The sequence below is a fragment of the Pithys albifrons genome, chromosome 5 (assembly GCF_047495875.1).
Source record: "Pithys albifrons albifrons isolate INPA30051 chromosome 5, PitAlb_v1, whole genome shotgun sequence".
NCBI classification, from domain to species: domain Eukaryota; kingdom Metazoa; phylum Chordata; class Aves; order Passeriformes; family Thamnophilidae; genus Pithys; species Pithys albifrons.
The window spans coordinates 29728238-29752230 of NC_092462.1; the positions used below are offsets into that span (position 1 = coordinate 29728238).

General features: G+C 39.4%; 1 protein-coding gene across 4 annotated transcripts in view; it reads right to left on the reverse strand.

Moving 5' to 3' along the window:
• Positions 1 to 23993, reverse strand: part of SH3D19 (SH3 domain containing 19) — an 84938-nt gene that overhangs the window by 6345 nt on the left and 54600 nt on the right. For all 4 annotated transcript variants that reach the window (XM_071556088.1, XM_071556087.1, XM_071556089.1 and 1 more), the window contains exons 8-15: positions 15542 to 15649; positions 12030 to 12142; positions 9781 to 9839; positions 7387 to 7651; positions 6096 to 6164; positions 4809 to 4881; positions 4365 to 4495; positions 1987 to 2045 (exon numbers count right to left, since the gene is read on the reverse strand). In XM_071556088.1, coding sequence (XP_071412189.1) covers positions 1987 to 2045; positions 4365 to 4495; positions 4809 to 4881; positions 6096 to 6164; positions 7387 to 7651; positions 9781 to 9839; positions 12030 to 12142; positions 15542 to 15649 — 877 coding nt within the window. The remainder of the gene's footprint in view (positions 1 to 1986; positions 2046 to 4364; positions 4496 to 4808; positions 4882 to 6095; positions 6165 to 7386; positions 7652 to 9780; positions 9840 to 12029; positions 12143 to 15541; positions 15650 to 23993) is intronic.

A 23993-nucleotide genomic window follows, 5' to 3' on the forward strand; every position in this document is an offset into this window, starting at 1 on the left:
TGGAGTCTGGAGGAGCCAGATGCAACTTCGGCATCCCAATTCCTGTCTGTTAAGAGAATTTTATGAAAGACCATATTTCTCTTCCAAACAACATCAAAAAGCTTTGTTTTGGGGCATCTGTCTCATTTAATATCTTTGCCTATATCCAAGTAAGTGTCCAGATACACTTTTGTCAAGAGTTTGATTGTTTTTTGAGCTAGCATCTCATTTAGATGCAATCAAACATGGGTAGGGCGTGAGTGTTGTATATTTGTCCCAAATTACACAGAGGTTTATTCTGTAAAATCTATCTCTATAGGACACACATATACAAGGGAAATAACTATCAAAGAAAGGAACATCAATGCACCTGACAAATTTTACTTCGGTAACACTGATTTTTTTCCCCTGACTTCAATAGATGTAAGAATTTAACAAACTAATAAATCAATTTTAAGAAATTGCTCTAAGAAAATATTTGATTTATCAGAAATACCATGCTGGGCAATAGCAGTAATAGGCTTTAATTCTTTCTATAGCATCATGGCATACAACCAATGTAAGAAGCTTGATTCCCACCCCTCATATCTTCCCACCACTCATGTTTGCAAAGATGTGTCTTTTGGGACAGAGATAGCACTTTCTGTTTCTTTCTTTAAAAATAAAGTTTTGTTTATGACAAACCAAGCTTCACCAAAAGAACAAAGTGAATCATCCCTCTGATACTTGTTGCTCCTGCCTCTGCCTGAATCTGCCTTATCACCGGAGTGAATGATTATAAAATCCAATAAATCATCACTGACAAAAAAATAGCATGAAAAATTGTTTCTTGCCTACAAATATCAGTACAAGTTGCTTGAAAATCAGAAATGAAAGTACTGGAAATACATTTGATAATTTGATCTGGGGAACTTTAGATTCACCCCTACAGCTATATGCTTTAAGGAGAGAGAGACAGAGAGATTTCTCTCTTGAAGTACACCCATGTCCTAGTTCAGCAGAAGGGACCAGCTAACCCTGTGTGGGGGTGATCAAAGCTGTGTATTCTACCCCCTCTATTCATTCCCCAAGGACAATGGACCATTAGCAGCAGCTGCCCAGGGAGTCATTGGCACCTTCACACCCAACCTGAGGGGGGCGGAGCTGCCAATGGGCCATCAACAGCTCAACACCCTCTGGCTCCCAGAGTTAATCACCCATTGTGTGAGTCCCCGCCCAGGGGGAGGGACTGAGAGCTCCCTGAGGGTACATAAGGGGTGGGTAAGAAGACCTCGGGAACTTCTCGTCGGATCCAGAGGAGCAGCAGGACTTTGACAGGAGGAGATCACCGCTCTCGCCCAGACCACAGCCCTCGCCTGCACCAACAGGTTTTTCTTTTCCTTTTGCTCTGGACTTGGGGGAACCACAGGGGTCTCAGCACAAGGGCAAACAAACCCCCTTGGGTTTGTGCCCCAGGACACTGGGTTATACTGCTGGGGTATTGTGAGTTGAAAGCAATTTCCCTTGTGTGTCAGTGTTGTTATTGTAATATTACTATTAAATTTTAGGTCTGACTTATAATCTCTCTCGTGGTGAGTTCGTTTCCCCTGCTGGTTCACCTTCAAACCAGCACAACCCATATTCTGTCCCTTTTAATCTTATTCTTTCAAATGAGTAGGAGCCCTACCATGTTCCATCTTATGAGGATACTGGAAGAAAAGTAGCAAGGTCAGGAGCAAAGGGAGGAGAGTACAATGCTGCTGAAGTTAACCAGATTGCTTCATGGTTTCTGTAACCAATTTTCATGACAGTGATGTTTTACGTTTTTTTCACCTAAATATCAGTATTACTAAAATATCATAAACATTCAGATTTTTAAAACATATTTTAATTTTTAAAATATATTTTGGGGAATAAAATTTTGACCATATTAACCTCACTGCTGACCGCACCCACTTCAAAGTTAATCTTTCTTTTTACTTCCTTGTAAATCAACATGAGAAAGAAAATAAGATTTATCTGACTCACTTAATACATCGTGATGAAGAGGATATTTTTTTCCTGTTGGCTTCTTCTGGAACATCAATCTAATAAGACAACAAAGTGAGTTAAATCTTCCATTTCAAGCTAATGGCAACATAACCACAATAAACTTGAAACTGGTTTAAATAATCTGTTTTTCTGATGTGTGATGTTCTATAGTCACTGGAATGCTCTCCTATATGACCGTATTAATGTAAATTGCAGGGGCTTTATGCCTGATTTCTCATTTTTTAACCTTATGCAAACAAGGATCAATATTTAATGTTTTCTTTTACAAAGCTAGTTTATTGTTTCTACTTATGGCATGACTGATTGACAGAATATGTGATTGGATGCTACTACATGTTGCTGCATTTAGTTCCAAAATTTTAACTGGTAATTGCTCTTTATTATTTACTAGCACAATATATCACAATAGACAAAATTATTGTTTACACTTATCCTTCCTGTGCTTGGGTAGCCAGCTGCCCTCCACACAAAAATACATCTCATAAATCTCACCTGAATTGACAAAATACAGCTTAGAAAATCAATACATGGATATATCAAACAGAAAACATTCAAGTCCTTTATCATAAGAGGATTTGAATTGTATTTTTGGTGTGACATGAAGGATGATCTGTGAGATGTGTAAGACTACAAGCCTAGAGACCTTGGCAAGGAGCTTTGGTTTACAGCCCACTATGGTATCAGCCAGTTCCAACAAAAGTAGCTCATGTGAAGGACTGGAGGAAACCACCATCCCTTTTAGGACAAATAATCTTTGCAGTGCTCTTGCCAGAGGAGCTGGTTTGTCTGGTGCTCTGAAGGTTCTATGAGAAGTAGTAACTGTGTATTACTGTTCGGTGTCCAGACCTAACCTACTACCCAGCTCAATACTGTAAACCTCACTGTGGCATACTGTGCAGAGACCCTGTGCCAAGATCAAATCTGACATGAATTAACAGCAGAATTCACTCAAGCAAACTAGCCTTGTGTACTGCACTCTTTCTTAAAAAAAATAAAAATTCTGAAACAAAACATTTTTGCCCTCAAAAGGTAACCACATCTTACAACTAAAATAGAAATCTGAAATGCATCTTCCCTAGCTTTTATGAAGTTGTGTCTGTCTCTATCAATGCTGAATTTGACTCCAAATACTCATTTCACTGCTTTAACATAAAATCTTTTCTCTTAGCCATCAGTAGTACAAACAGCTTTTAAATTAAATGGCTGGTTTGTGTAGAAGCAAATCCATTTAGCTAACAAATCTTTCTCATGAAAGTGAATCAAGCATAGTTCCATTACTACTATGAGTTTAGTTTTGCTTCTTTAGCACTTTTCACATCTTAAAATTTTTCTCTAATAACACCATTACAAACTAGACAGACACCATACACTCCCTGATGTTTACCAAATCCTTGGTATTGCCCACGTGACAGCAGAGCTCATCTCTGCCAGCCGTCCCAGCTCAACACAGACACTGACTGTCTTTAATGCCAAGCCATGCACCTTCACTGATCCTGGAGTCAGTCTGGCATTCCTCCGTGTCCATATGGCCAGTGTGGATAGTCCAATGCCCTTTCTACTGTCACCAAATGGACATCAGTCTCAGACTCAGGCTTGCAATAGATGTGACCCATCATTTGACACAGAGAACCATATTGTATCTCTTTGAAAGAGGAGGCACTCAGTTAATTGCTCTGGGCTCCCAAAACAGCACCTGCTCTTGCCTTCCATTTACTGTCAAGTGTCACATTCAGTAACAGGATTGCTTTAAGCTGCTCATTTGCAACAACACAATCTCCTTGCACTGTGCCAGCACAGCCATTTGTGCAGCCACTTAGTAAGCCACTTAGGCAAATTGATCCTGTTGGAAAAAACCCAATATTCTATGAAGAAACAAAACAAACATGTTTTGTTGGGCCAAACTGCTCCCTGACCTATTTCACTACATGGCTATAAAAGTGGTGATTCTAATCCAAGGGACAAGAAAAGGAGAGAAGCTGGGGACTTGGGGGAAGGCACAAAAAGCAACCATCTTACCAAGTGCTTATTCTTACATGCAGCTGTCAAAAAAACAATCTGCTCTGCAGACCCCAAGAAACTACCCATGTTAACAAAGAGAATCTGATAAGGGCAGTGATTTTTCTCACTTGGCTTTAAATTCACAGCAAAGCATTCCCCATAACACAAGCTGGTCATGCCAAATCAAGCATCTTTCTAACAACACACAAACAAGTTGATATGTCTTCTGTGCTGTCAGTGAGATAAGAGATTATCTGAATACAGAATGGAGTTAAACACACAAGAGCCTTAGTAAAATAGAGCCAGAAAACAAATGAAATGGGATCTATGTAGGACTGTATACAAAGCCTACTTACAACTACTTTAACAAAGTTGGCAGGAAATATCCCTGTGCGATTCCCACATTTTCCTCGGTACCACTCAGCATCGATTTTCTCCAAAAGACAAATGATGTCTCCAGAACGAAGGTCCAAGTCATCAGCATGCTCTGTAAGACAACATCATTTCAGTTAACTGTACTTGCCACACTTCACTGATTTTCTCTAAGTAAAACCTTCATAATATAAATACCACAGACAAAAACAGAATGAGTTTTCAAAAAGTCTTACTTATTACTCGATAAAACAGGGAGCTTTAACTGAAAGACTGGCCCATCTACAGTCAATCCATTGATTTGAACAACTACATGCAGACCTTCCAGAATGAGCTGCCACACCATTTTTAAGTTCTAATTCCTAAGAAAATTCTCATCTGAAAGTGTTGGAGTAAAACAAGCTTATAGAATATTCACATTTACTTACCTGCAGGAAAATCATGCAGGACAATAGCATGAGGTGCACTTGTGTCAGAAACTTTTGGAGCGTGGTTTGAATCCTAAAAACAACAAGTAAATCCAAGTAATTGATAAATCATGGAACATATTAACAGAGATCTGTTACATACTCCAAAAGTAATTTTCTTACTTTGGACACAACGTTGTCCTGATATTGGAGAAAAACCTTTGGAGGCAACAGTTATTGGTCACACAGCTATGGGTCTGAATTCTGTATGCCTTTTACCAGTGTAACCCAGAACATATTTCACCAAAATCTGCTTTAGAGCCAGTAAAAGGAAGGCATGTATCTTTTCCCATTACAGACACAGCCTCTGTGGGTCAGAAATCTGGAGCACTGCTAGCAACACTCACTGCAAGGGCTGTGGCCAGATTTGGCACTGCTGCTGGGTGCTCTGTGCCACCAGTCACTCCTTCTCAAGCGAACAGCCAATCCAACCCTCCCCAGCACACTCAGCAGGGGCAGCATTTTAGAGGGGCAAGGAAGCCACCTTACATAAAGGTAACACTGAGAGGAGCTGACAATTTCCTTGTGGGGTCTTTAAAAAGGGAAATTGTATTCAAAATGCTGAGCCACCCACCAGGAATTTTTAGACTGTACTGCTGATGACAATCATGGTGTGTGAATTACATTTGAAATAATTCATTGCATACAAAAATCCCAACCAAAAAAGCCCAACGTGGAGAAGGATAAGGACAGAGTAATATGAATTACAACAGACAACAACGGATTGCATAGAAATCTATTTCAGCCATGTAGGTTTCTAGTAATAGTCAAAAAGACTGCTCATAGCTATAATTTACACTAGCTATTTAATATTAATGCAGTTAGGCCCTAAAACCAAGTCAGGATCTGTAGAAACAGAGAGAGGAAAATACTTTCAAGGATGTATGTCAGAGCCAATTCACTGATGTATCATGTACAGCACCTCATAAAACTACTTGCTTATCTTTTGCTCACTTCTCAGATACTCAGCACAGAGACAGAGGAACTTTACTGGTTCCTCTCCCTTCTGGCACTTCCAGTAATTACTGTTGCTCTGCTCCATAAGCACAATGTCCTTGTGCTATAAGGCAAATCACCATTCCTGGGTTTTGTTTTGGTGATTGCTTTGTTTGGATAAAAGAAGCACAAGTATTTAATAAATCTTGATTACATTTCTCAGTGTAACCTTTAAAGACTAAGGCACTTGATACTTTAATGCAACCAGAGTCTTGCTCATTAAGTATTTACCAGCAGAAAAAAGCGTCTTACCTTGCAGGACGGTTCTCCTGTGCTCCTGGGAAGACACTCTTCCTTGGCAACTCCATGAGGCATGGGCAGCTAGAACAGAAACACAGACAAATCAAAAATTTTTTCACTTCTAAGCACCTCAAATTCCCACTAGGAGTGAAAACGGAACTATTCAGACCACCTTCTACAGGCAACTAATTTAGGAGTCCAGTGGAAAGGGACAGGCTCCTTTGGAAGGCATTCAGAATAGAATGCTGCTGAAATGAACTGCCACTTTGAGAAACCCAGGTGGTGTCATCTACTTTAAAAGTGTCTTAGACACCTAAGTGGTATCATACCATATGGTACAAGATATTTAGAAAGACATTCTGATGCAGAATTGTATTCATTTGTCATGAAGGGCGCTGGAAAAACAACTTGGAAGGACAATTTCCTTGACAGTAGCACCTGGGGGCAGGGAATTACTAGTGATCTACTGAAATAAACAATCTCATTTACAAAATCTAAATGCAAGAGCAAAAGACCAAAAAGAAGGCAACAGGAAGTTTCCACTTCATGCATAATGTTGATGTTGTTCATGTTCATGGCTGTGTGGCAGCTGTTTTTGACAACAGTAGTGATTCACGGAGTCACCATCTCCATCACTGACCAGTTTCAAGTATCTGGGGAAACACTTTCTCTTTTTTATCTGCAATGCTGATCCATTTATATTTCATATTCCCTAATAACCCATAAAATAGCAAAAAGAAACATTTTTATAATGAAAAGGGATGGCACCAATAGGATGAAAATGTAAGATTAGCATTTCTCAATCTTTGCAGGCTTGCTTAAGCAAGGTCAACTACTTTTTAAGTTCTATTGCCTCCGAATTTTCTTAAGCATTTTGATATATATGGGTAAACCCAATACACAAATGCAATTATTTAGCATCATTTTATGTGCTATAAGAGAATTCAGAACTGATGGCTGTACAAGGAACCCCCAAACCCCAAAAGCTATGCATTAGAATATATATATATATAAATATATATATAAATATATATATATATATATATATGTAAAAACCATAAATTGTATGTAAACAAAATATACCACATATATCTATACTTTGCATTTATATATTGCTTTCTCTGGTATTACTGTACAGGACTTACTACTATTTATCTATTGGTATTTTCTAAGGATGATTATGCTGATAGACATACTTTGAATGACACGTAATAGTAACCTACTGTACTATCTTTTTCACTGCTATTTTAACCAGCACTGTTTTATAAAAACAACAACAGTCTCAGAATATCTCAGCTCTCACCATGTATTTATTGTAGAGAGGATGACCCGGCTTAGGTCTAGGAGGTAATGCTGGATCTGGATTTTTAAAGACTGCACTTTTTGCTCTCTTGGGTCCCAGTCTGAACTTGCTGGTTTTTTTGTCAGAAACTATGTCAGAAATAGATCGTGAAAGAGCATCCTTCTGGGAGGAGGTCTTGGCTGCAGAGACTTTTGGTGGAGGTGGCCTTCCAGGAGCACCTTTAGGTGGGGGAGGTCGAGTAGGTATAATTTTTCCATCCACAGGCCTAAAAATCATGAAAACCAACAGAGGAAATATGTATATTAATAAGCCTGCTCCCTTATCCTCCACCACTGCCCCAGCTGTAGAGCATGCAATAAGGAAACAAGATTGATGGTCACCTGTGCTGTATAGTATGTATAGTATGTCTCCTTTGACTACATATTTCCAAGTCTGCTCACCACTTTTGCACATCAACAGCCTGCCAGATTTCATGGGAGCCTACCACATAAGCACCTTTGGAAGAGCTTTGTCTGAAACTGCTGCAGGATGAAGTTTTGCTATGGAGAGCTTTTGGGAACACTGGTCTTTGGGAATCAGCTTAGCTCATTCCCTGGGATATCACTTCCCTGAAGTGACTTTTGGACCCCTGCAGAAACTCAGGACATAGGACACCACTTTGCACAATGCCACCAATAGCAGAATTTACCATTTTTATGCAACAACAGATGTCTACTGCAGAAAGAACACCAGTGAACATACTCAAGTTCGCTGGCAATGCTGGAGGTACCACACTCTCATTAATGTACCAGTAGTTTAGAAATCAAAATCAGAGATTAGCAAGTGACAGAAGTAATGTTTCTTTTTTTAATTAAAATCTAAAAAATCCCCCTTACTCAGCATTGATTCAACAAAGCTGCCTATACAGTACACAGAACTCATGATTTTTAGAATCAAAGAGTGTGGCCAAATCAATAAATTGCTAATTAAGAATCACCTCTATTATAAACAAGAACTATGTACATAAAATTTAGGGTTCCTGTTATTAAGAACCCTGGCCCTACCACTCTTCCAAAGGTAAGGTATTGTTTGATTATTATTGGAAAATCTTCAGACTGTTACTGCAAGTTTCTGCTATAACTGTTTCACTTTTATTCATACAATGTAATTCAGCAGGGTCTGCAAAAATTATCAGCCCCAACAAATGTGCATTGGCAGATCTTTGAAGTATCGTTCCAACACATTCTGTGAGTGTCATCCACCACTCTAGAAGATATTAGTGCTCTACTAATGCTCCTTATAAGAGTTCTCTATTACTATTTGAGCATGAATTCATTTTTAAATTTCAAAAACAATTTCCACTTCTGTTCAACTTTCACCTCTCCCCTTTTTTGGCCTCATCCTAAACTAAGCACTTTTAATATTGACAAAAAGGGAAATTCCTAGTTAGATTGCACTGAATCTGTAAACAGATCAACCCATATGTTTGTACGGCAACTCAACTAAACAAGAAGACCTCTAACAATCAATTCAGCAAATTACTACTGCTTAGTTAAAAACAAACAAACAAACCAAACCAATTTGAGCAGAGGAGTGAAAGGACAAAATGTTTACTGAAGTTTCAGAGACACTCGTAAGAATCAGGAATGTTGCTATGTTAAACTTAATGTGGAGAAGTAAGAAGTCCATAAGGGGGAATAATAAGGTGTTCCCTTGTGGGTTCAACAACAGAAAAGATTCTCTTCTCCTGACACATCAGAGCAAACTCTTGTGTTTAACCTCACAGATTCAGAATAAAAATGGTGAGATGGCCACAGTGGACTAGCATGTCAATGCCATATCTCCCTCCACTGTGCCTCTGGCATTGAGTGGAACTGAATTTAAGGGTGGTCCAGCAACTTTTGCCTCTGCAGACCTTTTTTCTTGTTGGTACAAAAGAATAAAATTCCCCCCAAATTATCATTGATTCTGCACCTTCACAGGTGTTTCAGGTCTGAACTGAACTGTATAAACTAGCCAGTCCTCCTGGCAAGCTGCTGGGGCAGCATCTGCCCTTTTCAGGGTGGCAGCATCTGCCACCTCCATTCCCTCACCACTCAAACCCTGCCAAAAGTGCAAGTGGTGTGGGTGAAAAGGTTAAGGATGCAGAAAGGAATGCCTGTCAGCATCCACTGTACATTAGCTGAAAAACCAAGCAGCTGTCCTATAATCTCCCTGCTCATACCAATAATGTACAAACAAGTATTAATCTGCTAGCAGCCTGGTCCTGCCTATTTATTAGTGAGCATACTACCTAGCCAAGACTGTAGAGTTATGACTAAGGGTTGGTAGTGTCTACTTTGAGACTTACTAGATGAATTAATCCCAAAACACATTCAGAAACTTTTAAGTGAGTTCCTGAAAAATTGCACTTACCTTTGGGGTGGTATAGGTTCTAGCTGAGGCACTACACCCTGTTCTGAATGATCCAGCTCCTAAAATGATTCAAAAGAAAAAAAGACATTTCTTTAAGCCTAAGGGAAAAAACCAAGACAGATCTTGCTTAAATTATGTATTTCTTATATTAAATTATATCCTATAGACATGAAAAAGAGGAGTTTGTGGAGGTCTGGGAGTAAAGTGGTAATTATTATGGTGTGTTCTGGCAGTTCAAAGTCTTGTTGGACATAGAGAGAGTTGTAAATAACCTGGTTTACTACCTGAAACACAGTTTAAATTATGCATTAGGTATGACCCAGCCCTCTTTTCCTACTACATGGCAGTAAAGACTTAAGAGCCAAATTCAAGAGACTCATACAAATGCACAATTATATTGCCCATAGGATTTCACATTATCAAATTTGATTTAACTTTGACACATGAAACACTTTGAACAGACTTAAAGCAGAAAACATGGCATTAATGCAACTCACACAGGACTGTGTCTCTTGCAAATAACATTATCTCCCATTGAAGAAGGCATCTAAACATGTTTCCTAAAGATCTAACAGATAAACCTCAGTGAATCTTCCTCTGGCAGATTAAGGCATCACTCCTCCCATCTGGCCATGCTGGCCCTGCCAGAGATGACTACCCTACAGCAGTCAGGAGAGGGGACATGTGCCATGTCTGAAGGGCTTGGACCACAGTGATGGATTAACAAGTGACCATCCTTACTGCCTCCTGCTGTTCGTTTTCATCCCAGTGCCAGAAAATCCTGCCAGCTCCGCTGAACAAGCACAGCTGCTTCTGAAACAGTGTGGTAAAGCAGAGTGATGAATCTGGGCTCAAAAGGATCCTTTCTGAACCAGCAGTTTTAAATAGGACTGAATGGCCTTGTTTACTTAATTAGGTGCTTGAATGTGCTTGAAACTCATAAACAACTTCTGTGATTTTTACCACCTAGAAGATACCTAGATGTATTTAGTGACAAAATTTGGCCCTTCCGTTGGATCCCCAAATTAATGTCCTGATTAAACGATCCGCATAAGAAAGAAAACAACCTGCCACTTTCAGATGAAGATGTTATCCTCGTATCAAAAATCTTCCTCTTCTGTATAAAAAAGGAAGAAATCTGTGCCAACTGCTACTTATGGTCAACAATTTTTACTGTTGCTGTTTAACCATTTCCTCTCACAAACAATACTAGTCTTAGAAGCACAGTTCTTATCTTTCTAAAGAGAAGATTCAAGTGTTTCAGTGGATTCAATGCAATCTTTTTCTTATAAACATTCTCTGAAGCTTATACATGCCTGTCACAATAACTTGAATGACATTGTAAAAGTTTTGGAGTTGCACTGCATAAAATGTTATTCAATGTCTTGTATCAGAATTTTCTTTCAGCATTATCCAGAAAAGATGGGACCACCCTGAATAGCCTTTTCAATCATGACATTTAAAAACCCTTTACCTTAATAGCAGAGGTAGCTAAAAAGCAATTTGTTGGTAGCTGTCCATCTAGTGAGGGCTTTTGATCTGATTTGATATTTTTACTGCCTGTGGTTTCCACACGATTCTCTGTCATTCTTGCCATCACAAAACTTGGCATTGGAAAATTTTACTGTAATTTTCTAGTTTATTTTAATTGCTTTTCATAAATCTGTGTCAAAGGGCATATAGGCTACACATCTACCATTATTATGTGTGTGCTCAGGAGTCAGGAGCAGCGCTTTACTTTCCAAAAGAGGTAGTTCAACTCAGTAGAAAAAACTAGAAGTGAAGAGCTGAAAAAAAGCAAGCTTCATTTTTAACAGGAAAGTTTCTTCTGCCTGGAAATTAGCACAGACATCAAGAGGTATCGTGTGTACAAAGGTAAAAAACGTACATTTCTAAGGACTTGGACAACATTTCATTATGCAAATCCCACGGGACTTCGAACCACTTTGCAGTGCTTTTGAAACTAAGTTGAAGAATATCCTGATTTCAGATGACAAATACAGAAAATTGAAGATAGTTGCGATCAAAGATCAGTAAAATCACCTAAGAGCTTTTCAGAACTGACAGCAGTCTGAATTACCTAATTAAATTAGAAAACATAATTAAAAGAAAAAGGCCTTAGATTTTTGAGTAGTCCTTTTCATCTTTTGGTCCTTCAAATAACTTACTTTACAAATGCTTGAGAGTCACAAGAGATTTGTCAACCAGAAGAGGCAAAGCTGTAATACAGGAAAATAGTTCTAACTTACCCCTTTTTTCACTAGGTCACCACTGCTGGGTTTTCTCACTGTGATCTCAGATGTGTTCCCAATAGGCTTTTCAGCAGGAAGTGGCGGAGGGCTATGTGCGATGTCATTTGAAGCTGTAAAAAGACCAAATAAATACCTTTTTTACATGAACCAACAATAAAGGATGGGGCATTTTTCAGCGCATGCAACTTCCTTCCTCAAAGCCAGGGCAGCCATTGGGAAGAACCACTTAAAGACTAGTGAAAAGGGACATGAAGCAAACATTGCAACTCCAAGGCCGAATTCTGGAGTACTCCCCACCCTGCATACCAGATCTTCACTTTACTCTCAGGACACCAGCAAGTTATTCTCGTTTCAGGGTTCCAGCTGCAAAACTTGTTGATCTAATATTAGATGAGTAGAAGAGTTTCTACTCCTGGGAATGTCAGATTCATTACTAGATACCCTGAAACACCATCACCATCTCTCAGCCACATTTCTAAACTGGCTCACTTTTTTTTCAGCTGTCAGCTCCTGGAATGTCCTTCAGGCTGGGAAACAGCTGAGGGTTATTTCAAGTAACCCTGAAAGATCAGGAGACTGGGATGGAAGAATCTCCAGACAGGTAAAGGCAAGAAAACAAACTATTGCATGCTACAAAATTCAGGGTGACAGAAAACAGATACAGAAGCTCTGGCCAGTCTTTAAGGAGTTAAGCAAATTTAGGACACAGAAGAGGAAACAGTACAGATCTTACTAGGAAAGAGTGATGATGTCCTCAGCCACAATAAGGAATACAAAACTCTGCTGATTATATGACACTTGCTTTGAATGTCTCTGCCATTGAAATGTGGGAAGCCCTTGGACATGTTTTGTCAGTGTGTTTACCAAATATTTTGTCTTTATATACTGGAACCTTGTCATCTGTTCTACGATCTGTTTGTATACCAAGAAAATTAAATTCACAGAAAGAACTTCAGAGACTTAAGATCTTCTGAGTTCCAGTTGGACTTAGAGTTATGTAAAAAAATGTGTAGCGAACCTGGACACTTATAGAATGATGCCAAAATAAAGAGGAGAGATGCCCTCCAAAAGAAAACTTTCAGTTGCTCATTTCATGAAAAGCATTCTCAACAAAGAAACAACACACAGGAAGGAGGTGTTGTTTATTTTTAATACTCCTGTTGCATTACTATGATGTAGAACACTGCTGTGATATTTAAAAAGTGATTCAGTTCAAGGATAAATCCTTGATTCTTAGGAGCCAGTCACAATTACCATGTTGGGAGTGACCAAGCATGGGGAAAAAAAGTTAGGATGTTCATAACTCTTCTAAGGTTGTGTGATGAATGAAAAGTAAAAATACCTGACAGTAATTGCAAAAGAAATCTTCTCTTATCACACCTTACTAACATATAAAAAGCATGAGAGATTTATTTATCCACTTCAAATCTTGCTATGTACATGGATGGCCTAATTTTCTCTCGCTTACTCTTCATAAGACCAAAATTAAAGGAACTAGGGGAAGATAAAAAACATGAACAACTTGATGGCAGGTGTTATTTTCAGTGATTTCTACGTATAATAACTGAAGTGGAAGTTAAATGCTTCCTTTCTAATGACATCTCGACCAAAATGCTGATGCTAATTGAATACATCACTGAAGTTCAAATACTTAAGCATCAACGCTGTCTCCTTTTCGGTAGTGCTGTGCCACCTTTTTTTGTTGCTGTTGGTTGGTTGGTTTTTGGTGTTTTTTGTTTGTTTGTTTATTGGAGTTTTTCTTTCTGGTTCGTGCTGGTTCCTGACAGAATTTATCTCCCTCAATACAGTGAAAGGTCCCCTGTTCTGAGTTTATGTGGCCCTTTTACAATGTAAATCCCACTATATCCATGTTATACGTTGATTCAGTTGTACTTTTCTCATTTTTTAACATTTAAAAGCTTACATTTCTGCAGCAGCTCCTATCTGACAAAAAGCTACTCTGCTTTCTTGGAATCTGCTTCTGTTCCTCCATATCCCATTAATCTTCAGTCACAGACTCCCATAAAACAGTCCTTCACACCCTCCTGACATTTGTAGCTAAGTACAGAATGACGAGCTGTCTTCTCTGGAAAGTTCAGTTACCACTAGAGTGCAGCAAGGGACCAGTTATCTAAAAGTTCAAAAGAAATCCCATCTCAGGCAAAAAAAAAAAAGAAAACCGAAAAAAATTGTCAGGAGGTTGGTGGTGGTTTGTTTGGTTTTGGTTTTTTTTGTAATAGAAATTACAATTTCCTTTAAGGAGACGAATGATATGATGGGTTCTTTATAGTGGTTCATAAACATTCTTCCAACTGAAGAAATCCTTTTATCTACAATCAGATATTAACAGAAAGACTTTTCCTCATAGCTTTATCTTCAGTCTTCTCTGCATTTTTAATAATTTTCACTGCATTTCTCAGATATGCAGGGAACAATAAAATTCAGTATTTTAGCACTGGGTTGGTGACAGGGGGAGATGAGAACTTGGGAAATAATGAGAGAAAAGTCTTAGGAGAAAAGCCACCTGTACATACAGTTGCCACAAGTTGACTGTACGACTACTCAGTGCAGCAAAACACAATTTTGAAATACGAGTTTTAGGAACTATATACTGACATTTCTCCCTAAGCCCTGAGGATAAAACAGAAGGCTAAACAGAAGCATGTACCCCAACATACAAAGATCAACACAAAGACCTTGCTGCTCTGATAAATTTCCACTCTGAGACACTGTCACTGTCATTTGTGAAGCTGCAAAGGATTACAGGTGGAAGGCATTAGGGATATGGTAACTCACAAAACTATAATCAAGACCTTGACATAAAATTGAACACATCAGGTTTTCACATCCCAGTTCTCACATATCTCTTTTATTCCCTCAAACTGCTACCTAAACAGTCTTGCTTAAATGGCCAGATTTCAAATCTAGAGAAGGGTCAAAGGAAATTTTTGATGTAAACTGTGAAAACTATGCTAAACATCTCAACTAAGCTGTGCTTGAAGCAAACTTTAATGCACAAATGTCATTTCTTTGACAAGTGGGGGCCCTGATCCCAGGAAGTTTGGGAGCAGCATTAAAATCACCTCAGCTGAAGTCAGAGCCAAAATCAATTTGGCCAATGGGCTCCATAATATGGTTTAGCTGACAAAAAAAGTTTGCTTCTGCTGGAGGGGTCTCCTCCAGCTCTTTCCTACCAGTGTTTAGATCTGGCCCCACACTGTTTCACCTCTGATACCCATTAGCCTCATAAGGGTTGAGACATCAAACTTGGTGCAAGGGAGGGAGCAAGATGAGGTAGCTGGGAGGCAGGGAGAGCGGATTGTGGCTCTCATCTATTTCTCCCTCCCACCACAGCCTTTAGGTTGGCTCCTCTGTCTGGTCAAACTGTACCATGGGATTCCTTTGGCAGCTAATATAGCTAGGAAACAGCAAATCAAATAGTGAATATTGAGTCTCAGCTGAAATTATTTTCTCACATATTTTTCAGACAATCTGGGAGAAGAACTTACATTTCCCGGGTTTAGCTGGAATTCGGATCACAGTGGGTTTCCGAGCTAAAGCTGGTTGAGCTGGCTGCTCCTTTGCAGGTTCACTTTTGGTGAGGAACTGAAATGGATCTAAAAAGGGGAAAAAAGAACGCAAATATATTTAATATTTACTTGCTGAACACAAATTTCACCAAGTATTTCCTTCATTATGAAGGAAATTTATACTTCACACCCAAGACAGTGATAAAAAAATAAATCAGCCTGATGCAACAAGTATATTTGGGGACTTATAAATCACATGTCTTTGTACAGCTGCACTCATAGTTGTCTTAACACAGACATGTTCCAGTTACCTAACCCTAACCCTAACCCTAACCCTGACCCTAACCCTGACCCTAACCCTGACCCTAACCCTAACCCTGACCCTGACCCTAACCCTGACCCTAACCCTGACCCTAACCCTAACCCTAACCCTAACCCTAACCCTAACCCTAACCGTAACCCTAACCCTAACCCTAACCCTAACCCTAACCCTAACCCTAACCCTAACCCTAACCCTGACCCTAACTCTAACCCTAACCCTAACGCTTTCCATGCTTCATAAACTTAAGTGCTGTTCTCTCATTAACAGGCATGGGAACACAGGCACATGTAGAACGCAGCTGTAAAAATACTCATGCATAAATAAAAACCAAATCAATGGGTTCTCTCTCACACACACCTTCATGTCAAAGACTGATACCACATTTACACCTCCTCTCTCTTGTTAACAACTGCTACTTCTTTCTCTGACATTACCAAAAACTGCAGTAAAATGGCAACGCTTAATGGTATTGTAAAAGTGTGAAGTAGAAACTGGAGAAGCACTCTGGATGATAAATTCTCCATGACATATATTCATAGCCACAACGACCAAGCCTGATCTCTGGTTGTCTTTTCAGATGTGTAGCTCAATGAGATGTTATTTATGGAGTGTCAAAGACAGCAAGTATGCTGGGCATCTCTTTAAATTCTTCATGACTTTTATAAAAGCATACCCTTTCCCAAAACTACTGCCACGCGTCCTGACAAACTTGGAAAATTTTTTCTTCCACACTTAGAAAAAATCAATTAGAATTATGTAATATTAACTCATGATTTCTTAGAGATAATTTTGGAGACTATAACACAATGTGGTTTAGCAAGACACAACAAATCTGTGTCTGGGAAAAGATTTAGGAAAATCCAGAGAAACAGTACTTACAAGCCCCTCACAAGCACAAGCCTTGGTGGCCACAGCTCCCCAGGCTCTGCTGCCTCTCCCCCTTGCCGGCGCTCCTGCCTGCAGCCCCCTTTCTGTGTGCCCCCAGCTCCCACTGCCAGCACGCAGCTGCCACACAGCAGGGGCCATGTGCCACGGGGCCCTGCAGGTTCACCCTGCTCAGGTGGCCACCTCCCACTCACCCCTTGCTTAAGGCTTTCTTCCCAGACGGACCCAGCACCTACAGGTGTGCTGTGTAGGTTTGTGCCATGGTCTCTCTCCAAGTCAAGACACCTACCTGCCTACAGGCTCCCCAGAAATCCACCTGGGTACCTTCATATCATATTTTAATCATGAATCAAGCACATAATTCTTTCTGTCAGGCTGCCCGTACAACAGCTTTGAGCATACACTTCAGGTACAAAGGATCATGACAGGTCAACAATTTGTCTACAGCTGAAGGTATACAGGCTACAGTTAAAAATAAGCTCTGTTACCACCTAGGCAGAAGATGGCTCCACCATGTTGTGCTCAAAGATGCTGGTGCATCCTGAAAGCAGGCACAGGCAACCCACACTGTTCTAGAAGGTAAGGGTAAGCTTAACATCTTGGTGAAGTTACAGATTAGCACTAGTCAGTAAAAGGTTTACATTTCTTTAATGAAAGGTGCATCAGAGCAAGTGTTTTTCTACAGGACTTGAAAACAGATCATAAGAGGGGTAGAAGCATTCTGGCAGTGCAGTCATTACAAGAAACAGAAATCCCACTGTTGGAGCAAGCCTGCAATTTTCTTTTACTCCTTTATACATGTGTCTGCCAGCTACAATGCTAACTCTTGAATTGCATTAAAACCCCCAAAGATCTATCTAATCTTAACTCTTGTGCTGGTGTTCAGAGTGAGTTTAAGTGAAGCTGACAAAAAGGAAAACCTCAACTGGGCTTTCTTCTCACTTTCAGTTATCTGGCAACTCTGAGAGATTTGAGGAGTGGCCCTGTCAAGGCTGCAGGGAAGCAGGGCCTCAAGACTGCACTGGCCTGTTGGGATGCTGGAGAGACACAGGACAAACAGAGGAAAGGTGAGCAGGGCTAAGTCGTGGGCTCCTCGACAGCAGGACCACAAGGAACACACTGGCACACACACGCAGCTCTCAGGGTAAAGTTCTGCAGAGGTGACCTCATCATCTTCCCTGAAGGGAAGTTCTAGCCAGGTGGGAGTTGGTCTCTTCTCCCAAGCACTCAGCAATTGGACAAGGGGGCACAGGCTCAAGCTCTGCCAGAGGAAATTTAAGTTGGATATCAGAAAAAATTCTTTCCAGGGAGAGTAATCAGGTATTGAAATGGGCTGCCCAGAGAGGTGGTGGATTCCCCATCCCTGGAGGTTTTTAAACTGAGATTGGCCGTGGCACTGAGTGCCATGATCTAGTAAGTGGACTGGAGTTGGACCAAGGGTTGGACTTGATGATCTTGGAGGTCTTTTCCAACCCAATTGATTCTATGATTCTATTCTACAAGGAAGTTCTGCATGAACAATGAAGAAACAGTTTTCCAAAGTCTCCATCTTATAAAGATATTGTGAGACCAAGTGGAAAGGCTCTAAACACCCAAAATAACCACAATTTTGTATTCTTGTAAATTTATAGGAGGATTTAAATTGTATGAAAATTGTTGTTTGTCAGCTCTTAATCACTGCTATGCATAGAAATGGTTTTCTTGACCATTCAGCAGTTGGCAGAGGTCTCTACATCAATGCATCTGATAATTTTAAGTCTGAGGAAAGTAATTTCTGAGGCTGAAAAAACCATTTGATGAATGTTAGTTTTCTACTCATTATCTTATGTTCAATTATACTGTTGTCACCTCATAATTAGCTTAAAACTCATTACCTTGTTTGTGTTCCAATCCCCAGTGCTGGCTGAGAAAACAACTGCGCTGCTTTGTGCAGTGGGACTGACAACCTATCAAATTTTTATGTTGTTTAACAACAATTGGGCATCGTTTGAGCATAATTCATGGAGGTGTGAAAACAGAAATGTTAATATACTCATTTATAGCTTCTTAGCTCAAGGAAATTAATCTCCAAGCCATTTTTCATAACACGTATCAACAAACTTCTATTGATTCTTTTATTAAACTTTTACAACAATGCTTAAAGTTTGTGTCTTTCCTAGTTTCATTTTTCTCTACAGCTTCTGTTTCAAAGTTTTATGTGATAACTTATGTTACAAATGAAAGCTGTGTATTCAAACACACTGTACATAATCTCTTTTCTTTCAACACTTTAGGAGAGACAGCTTTCCCCCCCATTCTCATTTACTACCATTATTTAAAATAAAAAATTAGGAGGTTACAGAACAAACATGAGGTTTTGCCCAGGCTAAGAGGTCGCATGAATATCTTTCTGAAACATTTATTGGGGCAGTCTTTTAGTAAGAGGTAGTAAGACGGTAACAGATACCTCAGCAGCAATAAGGGAAATATCCAAACAAATAATACAGAATTTTAAGTGGAAAGCTAAAAGCACAGACTAGTACCATCTGTTGTAAAAGTGCTCAGTCTTGCAGGAAGGACTCAGTACACTTGAGAATAACGTAGTAAGAAAGGTGTGGATGCCGACATTACACTACTTGCCACTACAGAAATACACAACTGTGTCTACTTTCACTGTTAAAAGCCTAAATCAGCTCACACATTTCTCTTCACACAGAACAGGATTCTTATCAGTCTTCCCAGAAGAGAGAATAAGAACAAACCTCACCAACAAATGGTTTTATTAAAACCTAGGCCCATGAAACCACTGTGGTGTTTCTGGAGGCACATTCAGCCCATACTTGGGGAAGATTCTCAACAACTAGGCCCTCCTAGTAATACAGCTGAAGATTCAAAGGAAAATGCCCAAGAAACATTGTGAAATGCCACAGTCAAAAGTTTGATGTTCACTCAGACATTTTAAATCTCAACCTATTTACAACTATAAAAATATGTCTTAGACAGCTATCCTACCTAAATTCCAGCATCAGTGATTTTCCCAATCTGTTTTCCACAGCATTTTTCATCAAGACAAGTAACAGTTCACTGTTCTTAGAAATGGTATTTCTGACACAGAGAAAATAATATGGACAACACCACCTTTCACAAAATATGCAATTTGCAGTTCCCTCTGCATAGAAAATTGCCATGATCTGGTTGTGATCATGTGTTTTAACACACTGGGAAATTAAAAAAGAAAAACCAGCAAAACAAAAGAGAGACAGTAAGATGCAGGTTCTTTCAGGATCTGGTCTGTGAATAAGGTGAAAGTAAGTTAAGTGAAACTCAAGCTTCTCAGCATTCTCTTTAACACTACAAGACTAGGCCAGCTCACTCAAGTAAAAGGAATACAGTGTTATTCTGCAGAAGACTTAGTATCATTTCAGATTTAAAACTGGAGCAGAGACAAGCAAATCGGGTTTGCAGAAGGAGCCTAGTAGTGAAAAAGTGCACAAAGAATTATACAATTTTGTATTCTCTGGAAAGTAGCAAGAAAGAATTTGTCCAGAGATGCAACAGAAGATCTGACCTAAATGTACTTGTTGAAAACGCAAACTATCCTAAACTGAGCTATGAAATATCTCATCCACAGTGTCAGAAAGCTGGAGAGCAGATAAAAATCTACTACTAGAATAGCAAAAGCTCTTGGGCTATTGTAACACTTAATGGAAATAATTCACGGGGTGGGAAACTACATATGTACTACTTGTATAGAGAGATACAGATGGACCTTTTCTGAGCTTTCAGTACTTCTCTCTCCAAGTGTGGGAATGTCCACACTTAGTACCTGTGTATGTCTAAAAACATAACCATTTGGTTCATTGCTGGATTGCCCATACCAGTAAAGGTGATAGAACTTACACTGCCTTTGGCACAAAAGAACCACATGTGTATACCAGCATGAGCCATTATGTGAGAGCTTGGAGGCAACGCCTACATCATCCATCTAGTTTGCTAGTTGAAGAAAGATTAGGCTCATTCAGATTGCAAGAGCCTTCAGGAGGTCTCTAATCAAACCTCCTGCCCAGAACAGGTCAGCTGTGAGGGCATGTTGTTAGAAATTGGTTGCATAACCTGGTCTAACTTCAAATACTGGATGCCAGAGGGTATTTGGACATACAGTAGGTGACAAAGAAAACAAACTCCAAATTACTCTGGAGATTAAGAAACACAGCCTTGTCCATTCTTGCCAGGCGAATAAATTGGCAAGAGATTCAAGTGCCCCAAAACAAGCAAGCTGGAAATTTCCAAAGCAGGTAATGGAAAGCCAGGAGGACATACAAAATCTTTTTTATTGACAAGGTGAAGGGCAAGGTAATTTATAATGTTGTTTAAAATACCTGTCTACTCTCTTGCAAGAATCTCACGTGCTTTTAGCAAGGAAAAAATATTTTTATTTATAAACATTTCTTTTAAGTAAGCATTTCGTTGTTCTTTGACTAACTTTCTGATCAAAAGACATCTGCATTTTAAGTGTTACTGTAAAATACACAAATTTAATTATCAGAGAAAACAGATCTTATTAAGAACATTACTACTTGTATATTACCACTTAACAGCACCTCTAGACCTAGAACTCAAAACCAAATTCATTTGCATTTGACAACATAAAGGGCTCCTCATCTATTATGTAGCTATGATTTAAAAACCTTATTTGCTTCCTGAACCTAAATATATGGCCCTCTCCTGTGGCAACAGTGGGATCCCTTTCAAGGTCCTTGAAGACTCCAATTTAGGTTTACTAAGCAAACTTCTGTAGTGACTGAAGAGTTCAGGAATGCTTGTTGCCACATCTGCTGGAGACTGCCACCCCTGCAGCAAAACCAACAGACTCCAACCTCCTCCACTCCACCCCACGGCAGCAGCATATCTTCAGGTAAAACTGTTTTTATAAGGGGTTTAAGCCAAAGAGCAGCTAAAATGGATGAGATAGATCATTCTTTTCTGGGAGTGATACTTTTGGCAGTAAGTAAAAAAGGAGAGAAGTGTCTTTGAAATAACCACAATAAGAGTCATCAGAAGTAACGCCACAGAACTTTAGAAAAGCTGCATTATTTTGAAGATATATCTGGACTAATCTACCAGTTAGAATTATTTCAGTTCTTTTCTTTTTCCTTTTCCTTCCTGAGGAAGCAATTAAAATCAAGCAGCTGGGCAATATCCCCACAGCAGACAAATCTGGAGTTACTCCAGCAGCAGCTTTTTTGAATTGCCTATAATATCAGACAAATGCCACCATTCAGAAGGAACAATACACATAAATGGATAGCAGCATTGGCTTGGTTGGGGTTTTCCACCATGCAGCCATAAATGAAAATTTATCTTACAATAAAATAATTAGATAGATAGATAGATAGATAGATAGATAGATAGATAGATAGATAGACAGACAAGACAATTAAGAAATGTAGTAGTCATACCACTGTTCGATCTGTATCTAAGGAAGACATCAAAACGTGAGCTGTCTCCTCCTGAACTACTTTTCAAAGAATTTCATTTAAATTTAGTTCTGGTATGTCAGGCACAGAGGAATAATTGAATTATATGCTGTTTTAGGGAGAAGGAAGCATAACTCCCCACATGTGAAGAGGAAGAAAAACATTCTAGGAAGATCACCTCCATATTTTAATTTAAATGTGCACTTTAAATGCACAGTTACCTTATTTTCTTTGTCCAAAACATATATTGTCAGAATATTCAGCAAGCAGGCACACTACATGTTTTGATACAGCAATTAATACATGTTTAAGTAAAATCATGGGTCTTCTGAAGCCATGAATTTAGTCCGTTAAACTTGCACTAGCATTTCATTTCCAAGCCTTTGTAAAAATAAGTAGGTGAGAAGAGAACCCACCTGTAGGATTACCAGAACTTTTAACCTTCAGGAGCTGCACAGATCCCTGCTATCAGCCATAAAAGAAGTGCAAAAATATCCCAGTTGATCCAAAATATCACAACTCTCATCAAAGCATCAGAACCTCAAGATGTAGAGTCCCAAACAGATGCCATCACATTCTAAATGCCTGACTTGAATAGAAGTAATTTCATTGGGATACAAATGACTTTGAACATTATCTCTAGTCTTCGAGTCCAAAATTATGGCACTTAAAACTGGCATCAATTTCAGTTGTTTCCTTGGGCCAGCATCAGAGACATAAGTTGGATGCAAGATTCTGCCACAGTTCACCTCTCAATTTCACAGCTGCTGAGCTTCCAAAGCTACCACAGACTTCAGCTGTCAGAGTGGATGCTGAAAGCTTTAAAAGAAATCTCAGTACCCAGAGTCTCTATTTGTACCAGAACTGCTCCTCCTCTTCATAGAGTTTGGACAAGAATAAAATCATTAATATTTGGATAAGGGTAAATTCACTACTAACAACTGTGCTGTTGGAGATGCTGCCAAACACTGATGAAACCCATGAGATTGTCTGAGGTAAACTTGAATCATCCAACTAGCTTAAACTACCAATTAAACACTGACAGTCGAACTGGTGAGACTGTAAGCTGGTTTGTTGTCAACACTGTCGATCTTAGCACATACACAACATTCAAACATCTTTCAGTACCATGGAGATGATAGCCTTCTGTCAGAGAAAGCTGATGTCTTATGTGAGTCAACTAAATTGCTGTGGAGACTGAATTTGTTTGCTTGTTTCGCCTTTTCATTCATATGCTCACTTCAGCTTCTGTGCCCTCCTCCTCAACTCAGCGCTTCCCCTTCTTTCACACCAGGCATTGGCAGCAGCACTGACTGATCTGTCCAGTTCCATTTGCATTAGTCCAAGTACCAGACTCGGTTGTGCTGTACCAGAAAACATGAGGCTGTGGGAATGCTGCAGTCTGTGATGTAACACTGCTCTTTGACAAAAAAATAGATGTTGGTGCTTCGTTTCAAGCACCACTGCATAAAAGCCTTCTTCCTTTCCTAGGGTTGCCATAACAACAAGCAGGGCACTGTCATTTTGCTAAGTAATGACAATGACAAATATGTAAGAAATGCAAAGGTCTGGGGGACTGGGAGCAAGATTAGAGCTTCCCTTCCTGCCTTCACAAAACATTTTACTGTGGATTCATCTTGCAAATCCTAAGCTGTTCCTATGGGAACATGAGAAATAGCTAGTGCTAGTGTTCTGTGTCACTTCATTTTCAGAAAGCCAGTGTTGTTCTTGTGGATGCTCTATCAAGACATTGCACAGCATATGATCC